This window comes from Oryzias latipes, chromosome 3, assembly GCF_002234675.1.
Source record: "Oryzias latipes chromosome 3, ASM223467v1".
NCBI classification, from domain to species: Eukaryota; Metazoa; Chordata; class Actinopteri; order Beloniformes; family Adrianichthyidae; genus Oryzias; species Oryzias latipes.
This window is the reverse complement of record NC_019861.2, coordinates 1,167,995-1,195,765: the sequence shown is the minus strand read 5'-3', so window position 1 is coordinate 1,195,765 and position 27,771 is coordinate 1,167,995. Positions and strand designations below refer to the sequence as shown.

The 27,771-nt window shown below is 47.2% G+C and overlaps 1 protein-coding gene across 3 annotated transcripts in view; it reads left to right on the top strand.

The window, feature by feature from the left end:
- The first annotated feature begins 1,645 nt into the window (after positions 1–1,645).
- The window catches only part of pacsin3 (protein kinase C and casein kinase substrate in neurons 3), a 28,109-nt gene continuing 1,983 nt past the window's right edge, over positions 1,646–27,771 (top strand). Inside the window, exons 1-10 of one of the 3 annotated variants that reach the window (XM_023951406.1) lie at positions 1,646–1,938; positions 7,616–7,678; positions 14,157–14,257; positions 17,497–17,653; positions 17,735–17,970; positions 18,913–19,068; positions 20,852–21,027; positions 21,675–21,795; positions 25,601–25,743; positions 27,157–27,326. In XM_023951406.1, coding sequence (XP_023807174.1) covers positions 14,204–14,257; positions 17,497–17,653; positions 17,735–17,970; positions 18,913–19,068; positions 20,852–21,027; positions 21,675–21,795; positions 25,601–25,743; positions 27,157–27,326 — 1,213 coding nt within the window. In that variant the 5' untranslated portion in view covers positions 1,646–1,938; positions 7,616–7,678; positions 14,157–14,203. Of the gene's footprint in view, positions 1,939–4,728; positions 4,867–7,615; positions 7,679–14,156; positions 14,258–17,496; positions 17,654–17,734; positions 17,971–18,912; positions 19,069–20,851; positions 21,028–21,674; positions 21,796–25,600; positions 25,744–27,156; positions 27,327–27,771 lie in introns of all 3 variants that reach the window. The other 2 variants (XM_023951420.1, XM_023951412.1) reach the window with 2 other exon arrangements.

Sequence of the window (27,771 nt, the reverse complement as noted above, 5' to 3'; positions counted from 1 at the left end):
TGAATGACTATAAAAAAAACGACTTAAAATGAAGTCGTCTGCTGCTGTTGGAGGATGGAAACCAGACCGTCAACGCAGAGCAGCTCAGCGGCTGAGTGAACAAACTGGATCCACAGTGGATCATAGCATCGGTGATCCACAGTGGATCATAGCATCGGTGATCCACAGTGGATCATAGCATCGGTGATCCACAGTGGATCATAGCATCGGTGAACGCGATCAGACTTTTTTGACGTACGATAAGTTTTTAACCAAATAGGCGACCAACTTGATTCCAGTGGATTCTGAAGTGAAGAAAAGCGGCGGGAGTTTCTTCCTCCACAGGTCATCTTTCCAGAGAGCAGCGCTTTTTCCCGGAGTCCCTGAAGGCAGCGTGCGGCCAGTAAAGTAGTTTTCCCGGAGTCCCTGAAGGCAGGGTGCGGCCAGTAAAGTATTTTTCCCGGAGTCCCTGAAGGCAGCGTGGGGACAGGAAAGTAGTTTTTCCCGCAGTCCCTGAGGGCAGCGCGGAGAGTGAAGGGTTTTTCCCACAGTCCCTGAACGCAGCGCGGACAGTGAGAGGTTTTCCCTGCAGTCCCTGAAGGCAGCGCGGATAGTCACACGTTTTTCCCGCAGTCCCTGAAGGCAGCGTGGACAATGTAAGTTTTTCCTGCAGTCCCTGAAGGCAGCCCAAGGACAGTGACGCGTTTTTTTCCGCAGTCCCTGAAGGCAGCGCGGACAGTGAGACGTTTTCCCTGCAGGCCCTGAAGGCAGCGCGGACAGTCACACGTTTTTCCAGCAGTCCCTGAAGGCAGCGTGGACAATGTAAGTTTTTCCCGCAGTCCCTGAAGGCAGCGCACGGACAGCGACGTGCTTTTCCCGCGGTCCCTGAAGGAAGCGCGGACAGTGAGGCGTTTTTCCCGCAGTCCCTGAAGGCAGCACGGACATTGACATGTTTTTTCCCGCAGTCCCTGAAGGCAGCGCGGACAGTGAGACATTTTGCCCGCAGTCCCTGAAAGCAGCGCGGACAGTGAGGCGTTTTTCCCGCAATCCCTGAAGGCAGCGCGGACAGTGAGGCGTTTCTCCCGCAGTCCCTGAAGGCAGCGCGGACAGTGACACGTTTTTTCCCTGCAGTCCCTGAAGGCAGCGCGGACAATGAGGCGATTTTCCCGCAGTCCCTGAAAGCAGCGCGGACAGTGAAGGGTTCTTCCCGCAATCCCTGAAGGCAGCGTGCACAGTGAACCGTTTTTCCCGCAGTCCCTGAAAGCAGCGCGGACAATGACATGTTTTTTCCCCGCAGTCCCTGAAGGCAGCGCGGACAGTGTTAGTTTTTCCCCGCAGTCCCTGAAGGCAGCGCGGACAGTAAAGGGTTCTTCCCGCAATCCCTGAAGACAGCGTACACAGTGAGCCGTTTTTCCCGCAGTCCCTGAAGGCAGCGCGGACAATGACACGTTTTTTCCCTGAAGTCCCTGAAGGCAGCGCGGACAATGAGGCGATTTTCCCGCAGTCCCTGAAAGCAGCGCGGACAGTGAAGGGTTCTTCCCGCAATCCCTGAAGGCAGCGTGCACAGTGAACCGTTTTTCCCGCAGTCCCTGAAGGCAGCGCGGACAGTGAAGGGTTAACCCGTGTAATCGGATGAATGGAGATTGCGGTGAGCAGCATCTGATTACAGACACGCCAGCAGCCTTCAGAGGGGAGAGACACGCGTGTCCGCGCGGAAGAGAAACACTTTTTCTTTCTGCTCACGGAGGAAAAGTTCACCGCAAGCAGAGAGAAACATCAAGACCTGCACAAGTTTCCCGCCGAAGAGGAGCTGTGAAGATCGGCTGTTCTGGTCGCGTGAACGGCCGAGTGCGGGGAAGAAACCCGCGGGATGTGGACGGAGCAGTGAAGACCACGTCTCGACAGCAGCCCCGGGGGCAATCTGCTGCAGCTCTGCGCCTCCGAGCCGGGGCAAAACAGGTAAGATCTCCCCTGGCCGACTGCGCATGTCCACTACAGCTGGGGGTTTGTGGGACGGAGGAACAAATGGCGCTAACGAGCTTAAGCAAAGTCTTTGACCGCCACCGTGGAGCCACAGCGCTCAGCCTTTACTGTTTTCTGCTACCAGCAGGGGGCAGAAAACCCCCCAAACTGATCACTTCTAACAAGTTTTTACCCGACCTGACTTTCTGATTGGAGCGCCCCCTGCAGGGAGGACGGCTAACGTTGACCACGCCCACTCCTCCGTCAAAGTCAAAATTACTTCGCTTTTTCAAAATTGCCAGTTGTGTTATTGGAATAATGGTGCAGAAGAGAGGGTTAGCCTTCTTACGCACAATAATTGTTCTGACGCAATGCATTGTGGTCTATATTCACCAGTCCAGTGAGCATCGATGCACACTGGGTTTGCAGAGACTTTTAGGAAATTTCCAGAGCACTCGGCTTTGGAATTGTAGATTCGGACGGCACTACAAAACGGTAAACGCACCATGTAGTGCACTATATATGCACTACATAGTGCACTATATGCTATATATATAGCATATAGTGCACTATATGCTATATATATAGCATATAGTGCACTATATGCAGTGAGTAGTGAAGTAGTTCAGAAACAACCACTCTGTTAGCATCTGAAGGTAATGTTCCAGAACAGCTAGCATTCGCACGGCCGCAGTCGTCTGACTTGTTGCTCATCATCTGGTTTATGGCTCAGCCAGAGGAGGACCCAGAGTCCAGACCCGCCTGGTGCTGTCTGGCTCATGTCTTGTGTGCTGCACTGTGATGTCTTCTCGTTGGCCAAATCCCACCTCTGACACCAGTGCAGCCGCTCCACCATAGCCTGACTGATCCTGGGCTAGGCTGGAACACGTGCAGAGCTGCAACATCCAAGCGGTTGGCACGTTGGAGATAGATATTTGTAGCTGAGGGAACATTTAATTACTGTTGTAATTAGAAGTTGAGATAACTGTTAGCTTAGATGACGTGTGGTCTTTAACTGTCTGCCTTACTGGGCATGCTCCAACATCAACAGGTGGGTTAATACCACCTTCTGCCTGTTGTGTTCAAGGCCAGGGCTTGATACCCTTTAAGGCAGACCTCCATGTCATGGCTTAGTGATGCCATGCTTGCATTTTCTGGGCGGTCTCAGGTGAGCGTCAGGTGCTACTTCCATGGAAGCTGAGCTCTGGAGGAACTTGTTTGTAGAGACTGAATTAGTTCTTCAGGATCTGGGAAGGGTTGCTAAACGCCCACATTTTCCTTCCTCATGTCCTTGTTCTGCCGTTCTGTGCAGGAAAGTCCTGTTTTCATGCCACCTGCAGCTCAGAATCACAGGTGTGTTGAAAAGCGGTCCAGTCTACCCTCCAAATTCAAAAAGAATCGTTGAGTTTCTTGATTGCGCCTGACAGTTTTGACTTTTTACACATTTATCTCAGGTCCAACCCTTATTGACGGCTTTAGCGGAACACCACTGGACGATGTACAGATGCTGTACTTTTTAGACTCGATAACTCTTTAATATAGAATTCTCTTTATATCCTGGATAAGTGTTCATAATGAGTTAGGACAAGAGTTACTCAGGGGCGCTCACACCACCACGCGTTTGTTCGTAAAGTAGAACATAGGCTGTGTCCAAATTCCCACCTTTACCCCTATATGGTGCGTTTGTCATTTTCTAGTTCTGTCTGAATCTCCAAAATCCAGAGCCCTACAAATTTCCCAGAAGTCTCTGTGGAAAAGCCAGTGTGCATCCATGCTCACTAGATCTGCAAATATGGACCACAATGCATTGCGTCGGAACAATTTTGACCAAAAGAATGTATTTTTTAAAATAAATTATCAACATTTTTATCTTCAAAAGACAATGGACTCATAAATAATCGTCCCAAAACGCTCATAATTAGATTTTAACTTATTTCTTACATATCTGCCATAAAAAAAGGTGAGCATGGCGTCTGAATTGGTTTTAAAATCCAGGGCACGACATCGTCCCGCTCTATCTAGTTTTATTAGTTAGCGGTCAGGGAGGGGATTCAGACACAACCATCGTCTCTGACGTCACCCAAAGGATTCTGGGCCGTTGAAACCTGAAATGAACGTTGGAGCAGAGGAAGCTCGGGATCAGGTGAAGCTAGCTTTGATCAGTCGATCTATGTGACCACCCACCTGCCAATCAAAAAGGGTCATTACCAGGCGGGGTTTACGTTCAGTGGAACTTTGAAAACATTGGCTTTGTGGGAAATTGGTCACTTTATGAAACCTGCCTTCAGTGGTTATTGAAGGAACTGCAACATTTGGGTTTTTGGGAAGGTGGGGGCTTGGGTTCTGCAGCCTGACATGAAGCAGCCTGACATTCCAGGTCTGTAATCTGCCAGAGTCCACTAGAATATTTAAGTTTGCTTGGAGTCTATCATTTAAAGAAAGCCAACAGTGCCTTGAAGATTTGGCAAAGCGGAGGAGGGGGGGGGGGGGGGGTACCGATGGCTATTTTGAAGTTAAATCTGCTCCTTCCCAATCTCAGGAGGTTCTCCGAGGATCCTGGTTTCAGGCTGTCCGATGTGACCAGCAGGAATCGGGTTCTGCTTTAATCTCTGCAGCTTTTGGGTGCCGGTGTGTGGGCGGTGCTGGTCCAACCGTGGCCTCAGTCATGTGGTTCTGGCTCAGTCATGTGGGTCTGGCCTGTGGCGAGCTTGAACAGATGTGTTTGGGAGCAGGATTTTTCTTGGACACTGCAGTCTCTACACTGCTCCTTGTTTCTCCGCCCAACAGGAAAACAGTTGGAGGCTGAGGGAGAATGGAGTAGTCCCACCGTACTGACCGGGTTTAACCAAAACGATCATCTGGACTTGGAGGAGTGACAAAACATTTCATGATAGGAGGCCGTACAGCAGGGCTGGGAGTCACTGGGTACCTCACCATACGATACAATTTCTGATATATTGCTCACGATAACGATACTATCACGATATGGCGATGATGTGATAATCTGTATATCGTCTCTAACAACTCACGATATATCAAACTTTAAGAAAGAAGAACTTGAAAAACTGCTTTTTGCTTTTATTTTTTAGTTTTTAAACACAATAATAATGAATAACTTGTGTCCTATTTGGTGTAATGAATAACAGACTTTTGCTTAAATCAGTAATACTCTGTCTCTGACAAATAATGACAATTTTCAATTTGAAATATCTGTTAAATTCAGTTAAACAATAGTGAACATGAACAGCAGTTCCATTATTTAGTACAAAATTGCTGTAAACAGGATAAAAAATGAATAAATCAAGTAGCTGCCAGGCACATTGGTATTAACTTATGAAAAACAAAAGCATAGCCATCGCAATATTAACCCTTGTTCTATCCTAGGCACTTTAACATTGGCAGTGGGGTCATCTAGACCCACTAGACAGTGCTCTGAACCTTTTTTCTTCAATGATTTGTGATCTTCAATGGTGTCCATGGATTACATGAAATCTTTCCACCTTTATCCACCTTTGTCATGGTAGGGGGAACACGTCAATGCAAGGGGGGGTCATCTAAGATAGCACAAGGGTTAAAGGAAATGGCTGTGAATCAGATATTAATTCTGTGAACTAATTCTAGTGTCTTTGTTAAAAATAAATGACACCATTTAGTGCAAATGTGGTGTAAACAAAAATAAAATTCTCCCAGAAAAATAAAAATCAAGTATCTAGAAACTTTCCTTTAAGTTATTTAAGACATAAACTGCTTTCAAAATAAATGACCAGGAATAAAATCCATGAACTTAAAGTGCATCTAAAAGTAAACATCTTTGTGAACAACACGTTTGGGTAAAGCTGCATGTGATGTATGTTTGGATGTTCATGTTTTTCTGGAGAACCACAGGCTTTTTAGCGTCAAGACGCTGCTGGTCTACCTTTGAGGAGAAGGGGGGGTCTAAGGGCAGGGATGCCCCTCTTTCTTCCGTTTCCATCTCAACCATAGCTCTGGTCTGGGCGTTCAGTGCAGGGATCATTGTTTCAGTATTTCTGAGAGGAAATATCAAAGCGTTCAACAAAAACCCAAATCCCTCGTTCTCCACCGCGCTGCAGGGACGGAGCCCCTAAGTTGTACATTTAAACAGCAAACCCGTTTGTGTCCCTGCTCTCTAGCAGACGGCGGTAGCTCCGCCTGGACAGAGCTATCCATGCCGGGCCGTGTCGGCTTCAGGCCATCAACAACCACGACTTTCTCACAAACCTCCAGGTGATGCAGCTTCAAAGCTGCCGGCGCGTCTTTTAGGTTGCCGCTCTCACTATTCTCCTTGTTTTTCCCCTCCGCCATCTTTGTTTGAATGTGTGTTCTTCTTCGTCCGCCTGCGACAGACAATCTCACAACGAAGAATCGTCTTAGCAAAGGATGGTTAATATAACGTTTTACAGGGTCTTTAAACGTAAATAAAAGGTCGATACTTGATGAAGACGCATCGAGAATCAATCACGGTACTAAATATCGCGATATCTCACCATATCGATATTTTGGCACACCCCTACTTTACAGTAGGGCAAATACCTATTTGAACACCCTGTGATCTTGCAAGTTCTCCCACTTAGGACATGTTCATCTAAGGTGCATGTCCACTGTGAGAGACCTCATCTAAAAAGAAAATCTGTAAAAACAGTAGCCTTTAGTTGCTATGAAACAGGGTTTCCTGTAGTTTTTTCACCAGGTTTGGCCCACTCCTCCTCCCAGATCTCCTCTAGATCAGTCAGGTTTCTAGGCTGTGGTTCAGAAACAGAGTTTGACCTCCCTCCAAAGAGTTTCTATTGGGTTGAGGTCTGGAGACTGGCTAGACTGCTCCAGAACCTGGATCTGCTCCTTATGGAGCCACTCCTTGGTTCTCCTCACTGGTGTCCATGGATTGTGTGTCTGTGTGCTCCGGGTCGTTGTCATGTCGGCAGACCCGGCCACGCCCATCTTCAATGCTCTAACTTAGAGAACGATGTTGTTCCCCAAAACCTCTCAGGACATGTTCTGGTCATCCTCTCCTAAATACAGTGGAGTCGTTTATGTGGAAAAAGACCTGCAGCTGAGCTCCAGAACAGCTGAGCTCCAGAACAGCCGAGCTCCAGAACAGCCGAGCTCCAGAACAGCCGAGCTCCAGAACAGCCGAGCCCCAGAACAGCCGAGCCCCAGAACAGCCGAGCCCCAGAACAGCCGAGCCCCAGAACAGCCGAGCCCCAGAACAGCCGAGCCCCAGAACAGCCGAGCCCCAGAACAGCCGAGGCCCAGAACAGCCGAGGCCCAGAACAGCCGAGGCCCAGAACAGCCGAGGCCCAGAACAGCCGAGCCCCAGAACAGCCGAGCCCCAGAACAGCCGAGCCCCAGAACAGCCGAGCCCCAGAACAGCCGAGCCCCAGAACAGCCGAGCCCCAGAACAGCCGAGCCCCAGAACAGCCGAGCCCCAGAACAGCCGAGCCCCAGAACAGCCGAGCCCCAGAACAGCCGAGCCCCAGAACAGCCGAGCTCCAGAACAGCCGAGCTCCGGCTTTCACCATGACTCCCAGAATGTGCTGCCTCCGCCCAGCTCCCAGCCTTCCTAACCGCTCTGCCGCCTGACTAACCTCTCCATGTTTTCTCTGCTCTGCTCCTGGGGGGTCCTCTCGCTCCTGCCTCTGCCCCTTTACCTTTCCAGCTGAGGAGGCGAAGGCCGTCTTCTGGTTGGACGTCTGTCCATTTCTATTTCGTCTCTGATAAGGTGAGTCCTGCTGCCTCTGTTTGGTTTTTAGAAGAAGAATTGCTCTTTTATGCTGCTGGTTCTGCTTTGTTTTATTGAACATATCTATGATTTACTCGACGTCTGTCGGAAACAGAAACTATTGAACAGAACCAAAGTCTGAGAGCTTTTGGACTGACCAATCCTCTGGTGCACCTTGTGCTGCCTTCAAGAGCATGAAGGAGTTCTGTTGAGACGGGAACCTCCGATCTTCATCTGCCTGTGGAGTCCTGTCGGTTCCTTTCAGTTTTTGGTTGGCTCTTGCAGTGGATGGAAATTTTGGTTGGGATTGTTTTAGCACCTGAATGCACCACGATCACGTTTGGTTTGGGATAAATCTGTTTAAACAGGACTACCAGGAATGATTACGGTTCCAGTGGGAATCCAGACTTTTCTGTGCTCGTGTCTGTTTTCAGGCGTTGTTGACTTTGGGGGCAGGGACAAATTCCAAATGGGACTAAAGTCGAAGGTGCAGCTTTTGCTCTGATTAGGGTCTCCAAACAAAACCTCCTTCTCGGTTGAAAATCGTCTTTCTGTTGGATTTCAACCGGCACACTTCCCTGTGAGTCAGGTGACTAAAACATCCTGAACTTTACGTAAGAAGCTGCTCCACATTGTCTGGTCTAAAAAACCATTTTAAGTATGTTTTTTATGGATGGTTCTGTTAGGCATGTCAGGGTTCTGATTTTTCCTTGATAAAGAGAAGCACCACACAGGAGAGGAGAGCCGGTCTGTCTGACTTCTGTCTTCCCGGCGCATGGAGCCTCTTTATTGAAAGCTGCAGGTTGCAGACGTGAACGTGGTCCTTCAATCAGGCGGGACAGGAAGGTCATGTCCTGTGTAGTCAGCCAGTGTGTTCTCACTGAAAGATGGAACTGAGACGATCATATAATGGTGGTTATAGCGTGTAAGCCAACGATGATTACGTAACCCCAACAACACAGACGGGTGTAGAAACGGGGCGACAGTTTGACCGTAGATCAGAAAGTAAAGAGTGGGATTCCTTTACTTTAGGACTTAAGGAGTTTCTGATCTGAAATGGTTCTGATGAGAAGTGCTGCTCTTCATCAAAAACTGCTGACCGATTACAACCTCTGATTGTCCAGCGCTTAGGGATGGTGGAACCGTCTCTGCCGGCTCCATAAAGGCATAGAAACCATGAGATCCACGACGGTAAACAGTCGGACGGTTTTTCCGTCCGCATGAATTCTCAGCTGCGTAGTCTTGGTCCAGGTCCGAGTCTCTTCTGTCCGGGTAATTTTCTCAAGATCAGGGGCATTGGCAGACGACAGTTCTGCTCATGTTCACCTTCGACCTTTGTGTCATTGAGAAGGTCACAGCTTCCTGTCGGCTGCAGGAAGGACCAGATCTGGTCCTGCTCTGACATTTGAAGTGGGTGGGAGCCTTGACCTCCCACGTTTGCCCACAGCGATCATCCTCATCCTAAGACCCGACTGGAACGCAGAAGAGTTTCCTCTGCCCTCTTCCTGGCGCCTGCAGCTGCAGGGAAGCTGTTGCTTCCCAGTAATCAGATTATTGGGCAGGAGTTTTCCAGGGGAGCTTATACGGTCTGGACTCGTCACTCCGTCCTCATCCCCTCCTCCTCTTCATCACTGGCTTGACCCACTTCTTGATAAACCAACAATCAGAATCCTCCTCCTGTCCTCTCTAGCAGATCTGCAGAGGACTGCAGCATTATTTACTGCTCTCGTTGTGCTTTTGTGTCTCTTTTGTTGTCTCAGCAGCAGGAGCTGACGACAGCCTCTGGGCTGTGGAGGATCCGTCTTTGAATGTCAGAAATAAAAAACTCTGGGACACCAAAGCTTTACAGCAATAAAAATCCAAAGACCAAAATAAAATGACTGACTGTGGTTACATGATGCACGCAGGTGTCCTGATCTACCAGCCCCAAATAACAACCTCCAGTCTGATTGGCTTAGCCAGGATGAGGTCACATGTGCAACACGCCGTGCTCCAGATAAGGAAATGCCCGTTTTCCTAAAATGTACTCTTGTTTTTTAGATGGATGGACTTAATGACACATTGGGTAAAGTTGGGTTCAGATGTTTTGTCTGAATCCATCTTAGCTTCCATGATCCAGCATTGACTGAGGAAATCCAACATTAGACATAAAAACATCTCATCCGTTAGCTGTTAATGTAGGAAATGTATCATTTTTCTATTTACATTTCTCAGTTGAAATCAGAATATTTGGGTAAATAAAGTTTTTCACATCCAAACTATCATTTATGTTTAACACTGTGTACATTTTGGAACAAATATTTCAAAAATAAACGAGTATTTAAATGAATTCTGTTGAGTTATCAATACATAGATTCAGGCATTTGGCTGTGGTACTTGTCCCCACACATATTATAGTACTTGTGGGTACTTGTACTCAAGAAAACAGTCTCCTGTCTGTTTTAAATTTTGTGAAATGTTTCATTGAGTCTCCTGCCTTCACATGAAGACAACTGAGTCCAGGAACCTCTGAGTTCTGGCGTTCTAAGTTCTGTTGTCAAGCGTTAGGAAGTTACCCAGTATAGGAAGTACAGCCGACACCAGAAACCTGATCTGGTTCAAGAGACCTGATGGTGGCAGATGGGGGCATGGAATGGTTGAGTCTGTGTTGATGAAGTTATCCTATAAATACGAAGGACTCGATGAGATGTTGTCAGTCTCAGGTCAGGACAAAAAAGGCCAGTTTTAGACGGAACGTTGTCAGAAGGCTCATAACCAGAAAACCCAGCTGGTTGGGAGGTTAGAGGTCCAGACACTCTGCCAGTGCCCTGAAGACATGCAGAACGCTTTAGTTCTGTTTAGCAGCCACAACCAGAACTGGGTGGAGACGCTCAGGAGAACCGTCCATATGAGCTTTGGGTGCACTTTGAAATTGAAACAGGCTGCTTAGCAGAAAACACTGTCGACACATTGCAGTGATGTCATCAGGCTCATTGATTTAAAGGGTCCGGTCTTCCTTTGCATACGCTACACTCTACAACAGGGGTGGGCAACTCCCGGCCTTAAGGGCCACTGTCCCTGCATATCTTTTCCAGATATCACTGCTCTGCTCACAGCTGATTACCTGGATCAGGTGTGTCCCACCAATCAGATGCCAGATCAGGGTAACCGGTGCGACCGTCAGTACCTATCCCTGCCTACGACCCCCCACAGTGTGCGGGGTGTGTCTAGGCCTTTATGAATGTCACCTCTGTCCCTCCTTTGTAAAGCTTTTGTCAAAGAAAGGAACTCTTGCAGTACACCACTCTATTATGGCCCGCTTTCAAATGCATTCTTATGCCTCTGGACCAACTCCTGTCCTCCTGTAATGACTCTATATGTCCCTGTATGACCCACAATCCTCACTATATGCACCTGCACCACCTCCAAACCCCCATAATGCCTCTGTAATGCCACTATAATGCTTCTGTTTGCCTATATACTGCCTCCATACTACTTCTGATCCCCTTCTAACACCTCATTGGTAACACCTCATTTTACATCTGTTCCCCTTGGAATGCCTTTGTATGCTTCTGTACCACTTCCAAACCTCCCTGTAACCTGTCCTTATGCTCCTCTAACACCACTTGGAACACCTCTGTATGCTGCTAAACTGTCTCTGATCACCCCATAACACCTTCTTTTGCCTGTCTGCCACCTCCAAACCCCCCAGTCAACTGTACACCTTTTTAATGTCCCATGATGCCTCTGGACACCTCTATACCACCTCTCACTCCTCCATAGGAAGGAGCAAAGTGCTCAGAAATAGTCTTGCCAGGATTAGAGACTGGCTGAAGGGTTGACCTCCTGAAACAATCCTATAAGGTGAGGGCAGAGGAAGCTGTTTACAAAAGGGAGGGAAAAGGTCTGAGAAAAGTCTGGATTAGGCGAGTCAAACTGCAGAACAGAAACTGAACAGCACAGCGACAAACGGTATATTTAAAAATGGGTTTTGAATTTGAGTGGCGTCTTAGAGCAAGCCCTCTGTCCTGTCTGAGCATAGAAGACCCCCTGGGGGGCTTTGGTGCAGATCGTCTGGTTGGATCCACCTGCAGCCGCAAACGTTGCTCGCTGTTGTCAACAGCAACAACACTGGCCAAAATACAGATCAGAGGTTTTTCTCAGCAGACGACATTGTATCTCCATGAATTCTTGAGTCTTTATCCATCCCTCTAGTCGTTAAAGAGGTGTTGTTCATGGCTCCTTGCCACTTCGACCAGCTGGTATCAGCTGTTGTCTTGAAGACAAAAACATGAGACCCTCAAGGAGACTTGAGAAGTGTTCAGATGATCTTGTTGCTCCCAGTAATGTTTCTGCTCTAAAAACAGTAATTAGCTTCCCGGGCAAAGTCAGTTGTTGGTCTACATGTTCAGACACGTCAGTGGCAGATTCCTCGCCTGCTTGCAGCATACTTTCTCCTCTCCTGTGACACAAACACACCGTTCTGTCATTTCCAACACTTCTGTGAAGGTTACACCGTCCATCCATACGAGGTGTTGCCCAATCCTGAGCATACCTCATGAACTAGACTGTGTCAGACCCGTCTACCATTTATGGTATGTAATGCCTTTAAGATTCATGGGAGTGCTCGCCCTGACTCCTGCTGCTGGCGGGACCACATTGTTCCCTGCAGACCTCGCCAAGGTTACAGCTGAACTGATGTTAGCGCCGCGCTGCTCCCAGTGCTGAGAGGCTGAGAGCAAAGGTGTCATCAGGCAAACAGCTGATCCGTGTGGGGCGGTTCCCTACAGAGTCTGTTCAGGCTGGAAATGTGTCCACTTGGCTTTTGCAAAACACACCAGTTGATGAAATAATATGAAGATATCAAACAGAATGTGCCCAAGACATTAAAACGGTTTGTAAAGGAGAGTCATGTGACATTGCATTATAAATTTAACACCGACTGGAAAGCAAAAATAAAACCATTCAAGATATAACTCATATTTTAGTCTTAGTTTTATGATGACCAAAACAGGAATATGAACAAAGACCATCGTGTTTGTGTGTCTCCAAGGCTGGATCCAGACTGGACACATTTGATTCGCTTAAAGTGAACCAGACTTCTTTTCCCCTGATAATCCAGAACAAATTTTCAGTCTGGACACACCCAAGCAGACCCTGGTCCGAAACCCGGAATAGGAAAGGAGCAACGATGAGACACAGCAACTCATTGAAATGTGGCTGGATGGATGCAGACTCATTGAAACATCTTCTAACGTGACAAACGTAGCTTGACGCACTGTTTTCCCAACAATCCATATGTCATAAACATCTACCCGTGAACCTTCTCAGCCGCCATCTTGTCAGTAACCGCCCCGCAGCCTGTCTGCAGCAAACCAAAGCAGCAATAAAAAGGGTTGTACTGACGTTGATGCAGACGTTCAAAACTGGTCTGTGAAATCTAAACTTTGAATAAGTGAACTATTCCGACAAGGATTGCAAAGCGCAGGACTTCCGTCATTTCAGCCTTTCTGCCCCGCCCTCGGAATTCCTAACCAATGACTGAAGAGATCTTTAGTCACATGGTTTTGTTTATAAGCTTTGGTTCAAAACAGGAAAGTTCAGCAACGGCAGACTGAATATAGACCAACCGAGCTTCAGGACCAAATGAAGTGGAATGAGTCCAGACCAGCAGACTCTTTCAGTCGGAATTCACCTAAAATCCATTTTCCTGACACGTTGAAGCCCTGGGCTGAGCCGGACCGGGTCTATGCTCTGACCTTTGCAGAGGTCTGCAAAGGTCAGGGAGACGCTCTCATGACTCCATTCAAACTGCTGTCTTAGGTTTGATGCCCCCCCCTTCCTATTTGACCAAAAACACTTGATAGAAATCCTCGTTAAAAACATTTGTTTTTCACATCAGAATAAACATGAAAAATAGCTGTAGTGCTTTTCTCTGCTCCATGCTTAGAAGTTTGCATAATGCTGACTGAGCCTCTGAAGCTACGGACACAGCAGGCGTGACGGGGGTTCAAGAACACACGTGTAGCCAATGGTGTTCACACTAGAGCAGGAAGGGGCTTCTATTGTTTTTCTACTGTTTACCATCCATCCATCCATCCATCCATCCATCCATCCATCCATCCATCCATCCATCCACCCACCCATCCATCCACCCATCCACCCACCCATCCATCCATCCGTCCATGATGGACACGTTGGACACGTTTAAAAGATGTTTCAATGGGTCTGCATCCATCCAGCCACATTTCAATGAGTTGCTGTGTCTCATCGTTGCTTCGTTCCTATTCCGGGTTCTTCTGAACAGCTTTTGTGTTGGTGTATCAGTCCTTTGCCTTTAAAATCTGTCAATATTTCACTCTTTGGGTGGGCTTTTTTATGGTTGATAAGCCTCTGTCACACAAAAGTGTTGAACTTTTCTGCATTCTGTTCCTAAAAGCAGAAGGTGCCTGATGGACTGAGAGTCTTGAGCTGTTTCATCTCCTTTTCTTTTCAACAGTCTCTTGTGCAGCCGCCATCATTCGGTGCTGCAAGGCCGACCCCAGCATGTCTTCAAACGGAGACCTGGGTTCGCTCGGGAGCTCGGACAGCTTCTGGGAGGTAAGCACTCTTCCCCTCACTACAAACCCGGCAGGCTGCCTCCCATCGGGTCTTCTCTGCTTCAGCTCATCAGAGGTCTCTGGCTGTTAGACCTGACCAGACGACCCTCAGACTGCTGTCCATCATTCAGCTCATTCAAGTGATGGACGGCAGTGTGGAGTTGGGTGTCTTGGGAATTGAACCCCTGACCCACACATTTGGTTTTCATCAACAATCTTTCATTCGTCTCATTAAAGTGTCAAAAAGGCTATGAGGTGCTGATGTGAAGACAGACGTTGGTTAATGAGTTCCTTTGCTGTATGCAGTATTGGATCGGATGCAGTCTTGCTGTTTTGTGGGTTTTTAATTTCAACAGTGCATTGTGTTCTGCGTCCTGATTGGCTGTTGACCGTGTCAATCAGTCTCCTCAGTGCCGTGTTTCCTGTGTGCAGTTTGCTGAAGATCTTTGTCATTCTTTAAAAAAGTGGGAGAAGGGATCATGAACAGATGGAACGGTTCAGACAGGAAGTTTATTAGTCAAAGTTATAATATGCAATTCAGGATTTGAAGATGAAAATACAATTTGTAATTTAGAATTCATATGACAATTTAAAAAAAAAACATTATTATTATTTTATTATTGTTACTTTAGACGATTTATCTTAGGGAAAATGGAGATTTTATGTTCCCAGCGATCTGCTCTGTTCTATTGTTGGTAGTAAAGTCAGTCCGCCGGTGTCTCACAAAGCGCAGATGTGAAAACAGCAGCAAACAAAAGGAGCGACTTCCACCAGGCAGAGAAGGCGATGTAAATGATCAGGCATTCTAAGGAAATTCAGATTTATCCAAACAGGCCCTGATAAAACACTGAGTAGTTAGGAATATAAAAGATCATAAAATACTTTTTCTTTGTGTTTATTTGATTTTATTAAAGACATTTTGATAAGAATGACGGTACAGCGATTTAGCCGTAGCTTCAGCTGTTTTAGGAAAAGTCCCGCCCCTTTAACTGTCTCCACCAATCATTCTTGGAGGCTTAATCACATGTCATCAGTCTGACCAATCAGAAGTGGTTAAAGTCTTCACTTCCTTGTTCTGATTCTGCTCATAAAGTCTCTCAGTTCCAACAGAAATACCAGCTAAAGCTCGTCTTTAGCGGTGTAGCTTTCCACAGAATCCGGTGTCAGACCGTGGAACAAGAGAACAAAACCATGAAGCTCAGAGAAGAGAGTCTGTCTGACATCACTACATCTCCCATGATGCATTGGGTTAAAGTGACAGTATCTCAGCGTACAATGAGTCTTCCTGTTAAACGTCTCAAACCACAACAAACACACATTTAACAGTTTTTAAGTCTTCTTGATGAAATCAGAGGTCAGAGGTCAACAGTTTAGTTCTCCTTCCAGGTTTGTGTTTCTTAACAGCCAAACATCCCAGAGTTTGGTCCAAGTCATCTTTCTGACTGAAACACTTTTCTAAGAACGTCTGGATTATTTTAGATGTTAAACTTAAGAAGAAGTAAGAACAACATTTAAGACACAGGATGAAGGTGAAACAGACACAATTAAACTAAACTGAAAGAATTTAATCATCTAAAAAGAAATAAAACACTTTTGTTAAAGTTTTCAAAGACTTCATCTTTGATTAAGACAAAAGAAAAACTAATAAAACTTCAACATCTTCACTTTTGTGTAGCTACAGAAAACATAAATATAATGTTAGTCTTTTTTGGGATCATATTGTTCTAAAATTACAGATGTCTTTGCACAATCATTGAAATAAATATTAAAAAAATAAATCACTATTTAGAAAGAATATATTTGTTTTTTGTGAGGTTAAATAAAATTACATGTTAATAAACTGGAGGGAAAAACAACTATCAGGGTAAAATGTCAAATAATTTAGTTGAAAATTACTACGGAAAACAAACTTAACTTTTATTCCAACTTTTAGAAAAAACAGCTGCAACTTCCAGCTTTTTCTGCCACAATCATCATAATAATGTACGTGAGATCATAGAGGGACTGTCCATCAGTTTTTATTTGTATTTACTTTTTACATTTTTTGATGCTGGTGTGCTGCAGGATTTTTATCAAGGTTAAAATGTGCCTTGGCTCAAAAAAGGTTGAAAAACACTGTCCTGGTAGGGATAACACGTGACAACAATGTGAGGCTGGGGTCATTTTGACCCCATAAGATAGCATAAAGGCCCGTACACACCGGGACAAATTTCGTCGGCGAAAACGCCTCGTGACTAAACAAAGGGCACCAATGAGAGTGTGCACACCGACGCGAAAAAACGGCTCGGGTTTTTTTTTTTTTTTTGACGCGTCGCGTCGAAATCTATTCGACCAATGAGAATGGCGCTTTTGCACACGTGTCTGGAGCTTCTGAAGTTACAGTAAAACACAACTTGGGGGCGCTCAAACACAAAACTGCCTTTCTGAGCACACATACCAGCGAAGAAGATAGACGCCAGGTAGCGTCTACACTGCCGCATAGAAATAATGACGGACATTCTAAAATATCCCCGAACCAAGCACCAGTTGGAGCTACTGATGCTTGAAATATTCATGTTTTCTTTGTTTGATTCTGACAAGCGTGTAAATACTTGCTCTCTTCTTCTGAGTGAAAAGCGACTTTAAGAAGCGTAAAGTTGCGCAGCGCCACCTTGTGTACAGGAGTATTTCTGTTTACATTAAGCGCCATCTAATGTCAGGGAATGAAATTGCATGTTCACTCGGCTCATCGTCAGCGAAAATCGCCTGGGTGCGAACACAAAAGACGTGGCGAAAAACGCTGGCGAATAACGCCTGGCGAATATTCGTCCCGGTGTGTACGGGCCTTTAGGGTTAAAGCTAAAACGAGTGAAAGATGCATTTATGTGTAGAACTGAGATCCAATGCACTTTTAAAAAATACAATTTCGTAAATATATACAGTCCAGACCAAAGGTTTGGACACACCTTCTCATTCAAATGAATGGGAAGGTGTGTCCAAACGTTTGTTAAAGCCATTCTTCTGCTGCTTTTTGGAAGACTTGAAGGTAATGGTTGTTTATCAAAAGTCTTTGCTGATTCCAGTTCTGTGACGGTGAGAAACCAGGGAGAGGACGGGATTTCTGCCTCACAGATCCTAACTAAAGTCAGACAGAGGCCGTGGTCGCCCGCCTCCCTGTCACACTTAGTTTGTAGGATTTGAGAGCAAATCCCCCTAAAACCGTTTTCCCTGCTCACTTGTGGCTGGTTTGCAATTCCACAGCCCGGAAACTACAAAAGGACGGTGAAGCGAATCGATGACGGTCACCGGCTCTGCAGCGAGCTCATCAGCTGCTTTCAGGAGCGGGCAAAGATCGAGAAGAGCTACTCGCTCCAGCTGAGTGACTGGGCCAAGAGGTGGAGGGGCATCGTGGAGAAAGGTCACCTCAACGTTTGACCCCTCATCACTCATGAGCACGACTCTAAGACAAGCGGCTCCATTGTGACGTGTTTGTTCTCAGGGCCCCAGTACGGCACTCTGGAGAAGGCGTGGCACGCCTTCATGCAGGCGGCAGACAGCCTCAGCGAGCTGCACATGGAGCTGCGCCAGCGGCTGGCGGTTGAAGACAGCGAGAAGGTGCGCAGCTGGCAGAAAGACGCCTTCCACAAGCAGCTGATGGGCGGCCTGCGAGAAACCAAGGAGGCAGACGACGGCTTCCGTAAAGCTCAGAAGCCCTGGGTGCGCAAGCTGAAGGAGGTGAGGCTCCGCCCACGTCCACGGGGTGGGATCTTATGGAGGGGACGCGTCTGTTTTTGATGTTCCAGTCCCCCGTCTGTGGAAAAAAAGCTCATCCTCTAAAAGTTCACATGACGTAAAAAAGACTTTGAACTTATGAAAAGTTGAAGAAAAAAGTGTGATAGATTTGTTTCAGTGCTCTGCTTGGTTACCATGGTTACCATGCTCGTCATCTTTGAAGCGCTGTGAGGGAACGACGTGGACCGCAGCAGGTCAGCTCAGACTTCCAGGTTGAAGCCGCGGCGCCGTCCTGCTGAGGAGCAGAGAAACCTTTCAGGACCTTCTGCAGTCCTGGCTGCCTTACAAACCTGCAGCGATGCTGCCTTTAGCTAAACTCTGGAAGCTCTCCTGCCCTAAAGTCTTCTGGATCATTCGGTCCTTTCATCCACTCGCTGCTGAGGGATGCAAAGGCTCCACCCACATCTAAGCAGCACGCGTGTCCTCGTCCCTGACGTACAGAGAGTCCTTCAGATGGTGAGGCTCTGATCTGACATTTGGAATAACTTTGTGTTTGAAAAGAATAAAAAAAGCTTTGTCCCAGGTCATCTGAGCCTCACCACCTGATATCAGCAAAGTTTGACCCGTTTGGGAGGTTCTCCGGCGAAATCTTCCATTTTTAGCCTTTTTGTTTTCTAAATCCTCCTCATTTTAAGTCCAGTCATTCAGTGGATTAAAATATAAAAATTGAGTTTCACTGTTTGTTTTCTGTTTTGAAGAAACTAGAAAAGGAGCTGATGTGACATTTTTGTGGAATAAAATTCAAAACCACTTTCCAAAACGTTGCTTTTTGACCCTTGAAGCTCACACCAGTCCTCTTCTCATCCTGTTGTGTTGTTGAGGTGAACATTTTTGGATTTTGTGACGGCTGTAGAGCTCCCATCCCTCACTGTTCTGTCCTTCCAGGTGGAGTCCAGTAAGAAGAGCTACCATCAGGCCAAGAAGGAGGAGTGGACCGCCGCCAACAGGGAAACGCACGCCAAGGCCGACCCGTCCAAGTCCCAGGAGGAAGTTCGCAAATTCACCAACCGCACCGAGCGCTGCAGCCAGGAGGCAGAAAAGGTACGACTCTCGCACGTGCACACAGCGTGAAGCTTGTCTGGGCGAGTCTGTGGGGCGGGTGGGGCGGGTAGGTCGACCCGAGGGTGTTTCTGCTAGTGAAACATGACGGGACTCGTCTCCTCCTGCTCCCCGCTGTAGAGGAGGCGAGGGAAAATGGAGGAGGGATCAGCCAAAGCACGGACGGCTCAGGCAGCCCTTTCTGACCAAGCTGAGACTCGATGTCTGAAGACAAACGGAAGACTTCTTTGCCACTGGAAAGGCTTTTCAGTTGTTGGTTCTAGTTGATGGTGAACTTGCTGCCAAATGAGCAGCGTAAACTCTAAACTGAAAGCTAGCTTGATATTTGAAATCCTAAGTTTGTCACAAATGGATTTGAATGACAACCTGTGTGAAAGTCAACCTTGTTGTATTTAGCGAACAGTCTGCATCCTGAACGGCCTGCAAAAAGAGACTCGTCTGAAGGAGTGATGTGGACTTCTGTGGAGCTGCTGTTCACCCCTCTGGGTGTGAAGCTGCTCCTGGCCATCAAACATCAGGGAACCCAGAAGATAGAAGGGTTCCACCACAGAGCCATGGGGAACACCACAGGAATCATTGGCATCCATAGAGTAGAATTTTAAGACCAAACATTAGAAACCATCAATGAGCCAACCTTTCAGGAGCCTGTCAGTCACCATGCAGGAGTTAAAGGAATCTAAAGGTCTAGACGTGATTCAGTAGATCATTTCACTCTAGAACTAAGCTAATCCTTGATGGACAGACGGACAGCAGACTATGGGCGGCTCTGGACCCAGACCAGACCCAGGAGAGCCGATCTCCCTCTGAAAGGCCCATCAGGCTGGATCTTCTGCTGGATCTTCTGGATCTGATCCCTTTAGATCTGATCCCTTTAGATCATCGCTCAACCTTTTTGAAGTCAGATGTGAACAAATACTTTGATGAACCGTAAACGTCTTTTCTTCTGGATTGTGCAGGATTTTGGTATCCGGGTCCTGAGTCAAGATTGATCAGTTCAGAACCAGCAGCTCCATGAAAAGCTTTCACAGAGGCGATTAGGAAAGAACTTCTGACCAGCTAACATCTGTTCATGACAAAGAGGCATCAAAGCTGAACCTACACGTGTTCAGGGGGGTGAATAGTTGCTTTTTCCATCTCCCAAACCCGTTTGTCCCTTTTGGGCTGCCGAACTCGTATTCACACCTGGACAATTTAGAGGAACCAATCAACCCATGAGGCATGTTTTAGGATGGAGGAAGAAGAGAACTGGTGAGGACAGACCGCGCAAATTCAGTTTCAGGTCCCCCGGCCAGGACTTGAACCAGGACCTTCGTCTTATTTACCAAAAAAGGCGTTTACACACTCTGGGTTAGAAAATAACAACCAATTGTTTGTTCCGGAGGCCGTTGGGTTTATAGATGGTTTCCTCTGTAGGGCGTTGTGTTCGCGGATTGTTTGTTATGCGAGGTATTTCTGCCAACAGGCATTTGTTGTGAGGATTTTTTATTCCATAATGTGCTACATAGATTGTTTGTTCCTTGGGGTGTATGGTTTGTAGATTGTTGTGTTTGTGGGTTGTTTGTTGTGTAGGAAGGTTGCCATGGCGATTGTTTTTGTTTTCCAAGATGTGGCACTTTATGGTCTGTGAACGGCAAACTGGGGTCTCTTCAGCTGGAAGATGAAGGATTACTTATTTAGTCTGGAATGCCAGAAGACACCCAGGTTGAGTCATTTCAGATGCAGCTGCTGCTGACGTGTGTGAGTGTTTTCTCTGGTTGTCTGTCAGGCGAAGGAGCGCTACCTGAAGTGTCTGGAGGAGCTGAACCGCTGCAACCCTCGTTACATGGAGGACATGGAGCAGGTGTTTGACCTCACCCAGGAGGCCGAGCGGAAGAGGCTACGATTCTTCAAAGAAGCTCTACTGGACATCCACACACACCTTGACCTGTCCGCCAAGGAGAGGTACGCCAACGCCCCCAACAACCCCCCCTCACACCTTTAAGAGCCGCCCGCGGTGCAGAGTCTTCAGGTTACCGTTTGTGTGCACATGAGTTAATGGAGAACTCCTGCTGTAATCCATTAACTGCTGACCCTCACTTTTTATTTAATCAGCTCCCTTTCCAATGCAAACATGAATAAAGTTGACCTTTGAAAAGCTTTTAGAAACGTTTGTACCGGCACCTTCATTGATTGAACCGTTTGTTCCTGAGTTTTGGGAACAAATCTCTGCAGTTGACATTGTGGTGGAAAATGATGCTTTTAGCCGTCCCAGCTAATGACAGAGCACCTGCTGCCCCCAACAACCCCACCCTGCTGAAACCCAAGCAAAGACTCCCAAACTGGAACTGGCAGAGCCTGTCATCAGGCTGGCTTTGATTACCCAAAACACAAAAGCTGCAATAAACATGTTTGGGGGGGAAAACGGCGAAGAAAGCCGTGGAGAAACATGAGATGCAGTTAAACGTGTCCAGCGGCTGCTTCCTGGATAGAATCTGTGTGGAGGAATGAGAATCTGCCCAACATAATGGTGGAGCTTTACTTCTAGCTTTGAGCAGCAGCATTTGAAGGTGTGTTGTAGAAGAGATGCTAGAGGTTCTGTCTGTCCTCAGCTTCAAAGGCCTGTACCGGGACCTGGGTCAGACCATCCGAGCAGCCAACGACAGCGAAGACCTGCGCTGGTGGAGGAACACCCACGGACCCGGCATGAGCATGGGCTGGCCACAGTTTGAGGTGCGGAAAAACGCAATCTGTTCTCCCCGGAGCGGGATTTTCCTGGAAAGGCTTAACACAGAAGTGTCTGGAGGACGGACGGTCGGTCCTGATCCGATGAAACATTAACATTCGCTTTAAGGAAGGGGGTGGGGTCACAACAGACTGCTGTGAGCTTTACACAGGCCCAGGGAATATTAAACAGGTTTACAGTGAATGCCTGGTTTTGTTACCAGGAACACTGAGTGGGGCAGGAATGTCACACACACACACACAGAACTACACACACTCACATATGTACCAGATCTTCCAAGACGTGCACACATTCACATGCTTGTGTACACCCGCACATGCGCACGCGTCTACACACACACACACACACGGGTGCACACACCAACAGACAGAGCTCCTCTGCATGGTTTTTTATTTGCAGAAGAAAGAGCACCTCACTGTTCTAGAAAGGGGGGGTCCGGTGAGGAGTGGCTGGTCCTCCTGTTCCATCCCGTCTCCTGTTATCACCTCCATCCATGTAGTGTTGTTTTTTGTTGTTTTTCGTTTCCATTGTGTATTGGTGTTTTGGGGAGCAGTGAGCCGGGCAGTGAGTGCTCGGGCCTCAGGGTCCGCGGACTCTGCTCTCCCAGTGATGTTGTCTTTGATGCGGGTTTGCTGCTACGCCAATGAAAACCTCAACTTTCTCAGCGTCCAAGGCTTTGGTTTTAACCTCAGGCCCCCATCGTTTCCCCCCCACAACCAAGGAGAGTCACCAGTAGAGGAGGAATCTTGTGTTGGGCATCATGAGCATCAAGTCATGCAGACATGTTCTGAGTAGAGGGTATCTGCTCCAGGACTGAAATGTCTGTGGATGGATGGGTGGAGGGAGGGAGGGAGGGTGGGAGGGAGGATGGACGGACAAACAGACAGACGGATGGATGGATGGATGGATGGATGGATGGATGGAGGAATTGTTGATGTTCCACTTAATGGGACAAAGGCAGGTCAGCCCCAAGAAGGATTCTTGGTCAGCTGGAAAACAATCATCAGGATTTACTGACTGCCTCATGGGACCTGTCACTGATGTCCTGCAGCAGACGTCAGTGCTGGGGAGACCAAACGCCAACACCTCTGCACCATAAGGGAATGGGAAGCTCATCAGGGGAGGGGGTCCACAGACCTGGTTCAGACAGCGTCAACCCGATGAGCTTCAGAAAAGGTCTCCATGTGTGCGTTTGTGTAGTGTGAGTGACGTGTGTTTGTGTAGTGAGAGTGACGTGTGTGTGTTTGTGTAGTGTGAGTGACGTGTGTGTGTTTGTGTAGAGAGAGTGACATGTGTGTTTGTGTTGTGAGAGACGTGTGTGTGTTTGTGTAGTGTGAGTGACGTGTGTGTGTTTGTGTAGTGAGAGTGACGTGTGTGTGTTTGTGTAGTGAGAGTGACGTGTGTGCGTTTGTCTAGTAAGAGGGACGTTTGTGCGTTTGTGTAGAGAGAGTGACGTGTGTGTTTGTGTTGTGAGAGACGTGTGTGTGTTTGTGCGTTAATGAGGTTTCCAGCCGGAGGGGAGGAGCTGTTCTTTAGAAGGTGGCGGGGTTCTGACCCGGCTTCATGTGGATTCTGAGGGGAAGAGCGGTCCAGAATCTCCTGGCAGACTCTCAGGAAGAGAAAACATGAAGAGAGTGGAAAACTGACGCTGACTCAGCAGATCCTCTCTGCCAACAGGCAGACACTGAAACGTTCCCAGGTTTTTCTGAACTGGACGAAGAAGAGTGGAGAGGCTCCGCCCCCTAAGGGATCTCCCGCCGTTCCCACAGAGCTGCTCACAAGAGAACCTTTGTCTACACACAGACACACAGTAGGACACACACAGAAACAAACACTAACACACACACCGGGACACACACACCGGGACACACACAATCACGCAAAGCAGTTTCTCCATGTGGAAAAGAAGCAAAGTTTCAAATGCATCATCCTAAAACCAGGTGCAGCACTAGAAATAAAGATTTAAGGGTTTGGATTAATCATTGCATTTGTTTTTATGCTCTATATGAGTATATGTAGTATGAGTGTCTATATATATATATATAATTAGTGATTAAAACTGAACTGAGAGGTAAACTGAATAAAGAGACTATTTTCATGTTTTGATTAAATATTTGATGTTAAAACTGTTACAAATAAAAACTAAAGATATCTTTGTTGTTTGTTCATGTGTGTGTGTTGATGTGTGTCTGTGTGTTTGTGTGTGTCCATGTACATTTGAGTGTGTTCATGTGTGTATTCATGTGTGCATTCATGTGAGTGTTCATTTGTGTGTTTGTGTGTGTTTTCATGTGTGTGTGTTCTTGTGTTGTGTACATGTGTGTGTTCATGTGTGTGTGTTCATGTGTGTTCATGTCTGTGTGTGTTCATGTGTGTTGTGTTCATGTGTGTGTGTTCGTGTGTTTTGTGTTCATGTGTTTTGTGTTCATGTGTGTGTATTCGTGTGTGTTGTGTTCATGTGTGTGTGTTTGTGTGTTGTGTTCATGTGTGTGTTCATGTGTGTGTTTATGTGTGTGTGTTGTGTTCATGTGTGTGTTCATGTGTGTGTGTGTTCGTGTGTGTTGTGTTCATGTGTGTGTGTTCATGTGTGTTATGTGTGTGTTCGTGTGTGTGTGTTTATGTGTGTTGTGTTCATGTGTGTTGTGTTCATGTGTGTGTTCATGAGTGTGTGTTCATGTGTGTGTGTGTGTTGTGTTCATGTTTTGTGTTCGTGTGTGTGTTGTGTTCATGTGTTGTGTTCTTGTGTGTGTGTGTTCATGTGTTGTGTTCGTGTGTTGTGTTCATGTGTGTGTGTTTATGTGTGTGTGTTCGTGTGTGTTGTGTTCATGTGTGTGTGTTTATGTGTGTGTGTTCGTGTGTGTTGTGTTCATGTGTTGTGTTCGTGTGTTGTGTTCATGTGTGTCTTCATGTGTGTTGTGTTCGTGTGTGTTGTGTTCATGTGTTGTGTTCATGTGTGTTGTGTTCATTTGTGTGTTCATGTGTGTTGTGTTCATGTGTTGTGTGTTTGTGTGTGTTGTGTTCGTGTTCTTGTGTGTGTGTGTGTGTTCGTGTGTTGTGTTCATGTGTGTGTGTTTGTGTGTGTTGTGTTCATGTGTGTGTTGTGTTCATGTGTGTGTTTGTTCATGTGTTGTGTTCGTGTGTGTTGTGTTCATGTGTTGTGTTCATGTGTTGTGTTCATGTGTGTTGTGTTCATGTGTTGTGTTCATTTGTGTTGTGTTCATTTGTGTTGTGTTCATGTGTGTGTGTGTTTGTGTGTGTTCGTGTGTTGTGTTCATGTGTGCGTGTGTTCATGTGTTGTGTTCGTGTGTGTGTGTGTTAGTGTGTGTTGTGTTCATGTGTTGTGTTCATGTGTGTCTTCATGTGTGTTGTGTTCGTGTGTGTTGTGTTCATTTGTGTGTTCATGTGTGTTGTGTTCATGTGTGTTGTGTTCATGTGTTGTGTTCATGTGTGTTCATGTGTGTGTTCATGTGTGTTGTGTTCATTTGTGTGTTCATGTGTGTTGTGTTCATGTGTGTCTTCATGTGTGTTGTGTTCATGTGTGTCTTCATGTGTGTTGTGTTCGTGTGTGTTGTGTTCATGTGTGTGTTCATGTGTTGTGTTCATGTGTGTCTTCATGTGTGTTGTGTTCGTGTGTGTTGTGTTCATGTGTTGTGTTCATGTGTGTTGTGTTCATTTGTGTGTTCATGTGTGTTGTGTTCATGTGTTGTGTTCATGTGTTGTGTTCATGTGTGTTGTGTTCATTTGTGTGTTCATGTGTTGTGTTCATGTGTGTGTTCATGTGTGTGTTTGCAGGAATGGACTCCTGAAGCCAGCCGCTCCATCAGCAGGAAGGAGCGAGGAAGACTCTCGGAGGACAACGTTGTCACTCTCACTAACATCGTCTCCTCAGGTGGAGTTGAGGCTCCGCCCAGCCCCATCACCGTGGATACTGGAAGGTAGGGGGAGGGGCATAATTCTTGGGAACTTGTCTTGGAGACGGTCAGATGGTGGGATGAGGTCCTAGTCAGAGGAGTGCGGTGGATGTATAAGGAGGTGATGACATCACAGAGATCAGCTGACGGCGTTCCTTTGAGTTCACGCTGACGGTTTCTGATGATGGAACTGTTCCTGACATACGTGAAACACGGAGACTCATGAGCCGCTGCTGCTCAAAGAAACAGACGCTTTTTCCAGATGCACAACCAGAGGATCTGGAGCCGGTTGTGGATTTGTTTTTGGATGGAATTATTCAGGTTTTGGCGTGCACGTACATGCACACGCACACGTAAACAAACAAACGCTGCCGGATATCTGAGGAGGCGGAGCCGACCGGAAAGTAGACTGGATCTGTGGGGGCGTCCATTCCAGACTAAACACCAGACTAGGATCACGTCTCTCAGTGTCTTCAGAGGCGAGACCAGCGGTGACCTCCTGACCTCCTGACCTCCTGACCTCCTGACCTGACCGTACCTCTGACAGCTTCCAAACCAACTCGGCTTCCCACTACTTTGAATTGGTTCGTCGCAGTGACATCAGCAGCAGCTCTGACGCTGTTTGTCATCTCTGTTTCATTTCATCGTCCGAGGAAGGAGACATCTTTAAAAATATAAACAACAGTTACAAATGTGAACTTGAACTGCAGAAAAACACACTTTATGTCACAACACGCCTGACAGACCAGTTCAGAGGTGAACTGTTCCATACAGCTGATGCATCGATCAGGCTAAAGTGGTTCTGTTTCTGACTGATCCTTCTGGTCATTTGCATATTTGAAACATTTTCGTTTGTCAGTCATGCCAACCACCAACAGCAGCAGATCGGTGGTGATCTGGGTGGACAGGGACCCACCGGTGCTGCTGACCGCAGCGTTCTGGTGGAAACGGGTCGTCTGTTGGTGGAAGAAGGAGACGCAGAACCAGAGAGGAGAACAGGAAAGACAGGAGTGAAGGACTGAAGTCTGAATGGAGACTTTGACAGAGAGTCGGTGGACATGATGGAAAGAAGGAAGGCGGATCTCCTGTGTGTTCAGGAGACCAGATGGAAAACATGCAGACTGGAAGCAGCTTCTGCATGTTTGACCGTGGCGTGGACGGAAAGAGGAACGGAGGAGGAGAAATCCTGGGGGAGGAGTTAGAATATGTGCGTCCCGACCTCTGCCCCTGCAGCGCTCCTCTTTTCAGACGGTCGCTGGAACACGAAACAGCGTCAAAGTGATGGACTGAAGGCTGGATGCTGTCACGGAAACCCCCCTGTCAGTCAGGAGGGGGGGACCGTCCAGCGTGAGGAGACGCGGCGTCCCCGTCTGAGACTGCAGACGGGCTGAAGGACGCCGTCCTCTGAGCTCTGAAAGCTTCTCTGCTCCTTTTCAGGGTGAAGGATTATTCGTCCGACTGGTCGGATGACGAGAGTCCGAAGAAGGCGGGGGCTGTGAACGGCGTGGGCGAGTTTGACCCGGATGAGGGGCGGACGGAGGGGGTGCCGGTCCGAGCCCTCTATGATTACACGGGTCAGGAGGCCGACGAGCTCAGCTTCAAAGCAGGTATGGAGCCGCGTATAAGCCACATCGTATTTGTTAAGCGACCTTCTAGGAACCCAAGGTCGCCGTAGGTAATAGTTAAGGTTAAAAGATGGATTTAAAACCTGGGGGGTGGGTGTGGCTACAGGAACAAGATCTGACAGGTATGATGGTCGTGGATGGATTCAGGAGTATGTGATGTAATCTGGTGTGTGATTGGCAGCCAGTGGAGCTGCAGACCAGGAGTGATGTGACTAGACTGTGAACCAGGACGGCTGTGGAATGAGGACTGAGGGAGGGGTGAAGACCACAGGGGGGGCTGTGGAAGATGACACCCAGACTCTTGACCTGGGGGGAGGGGGACATAGAGAAGTTCTGGATGCTGTTTATAATGGATTTAGTGCCGATCAGGAAACATTCAGTTTTCTCATTAATCAGTCATTCATTCATCTTCTAAACCCGTTTTCTC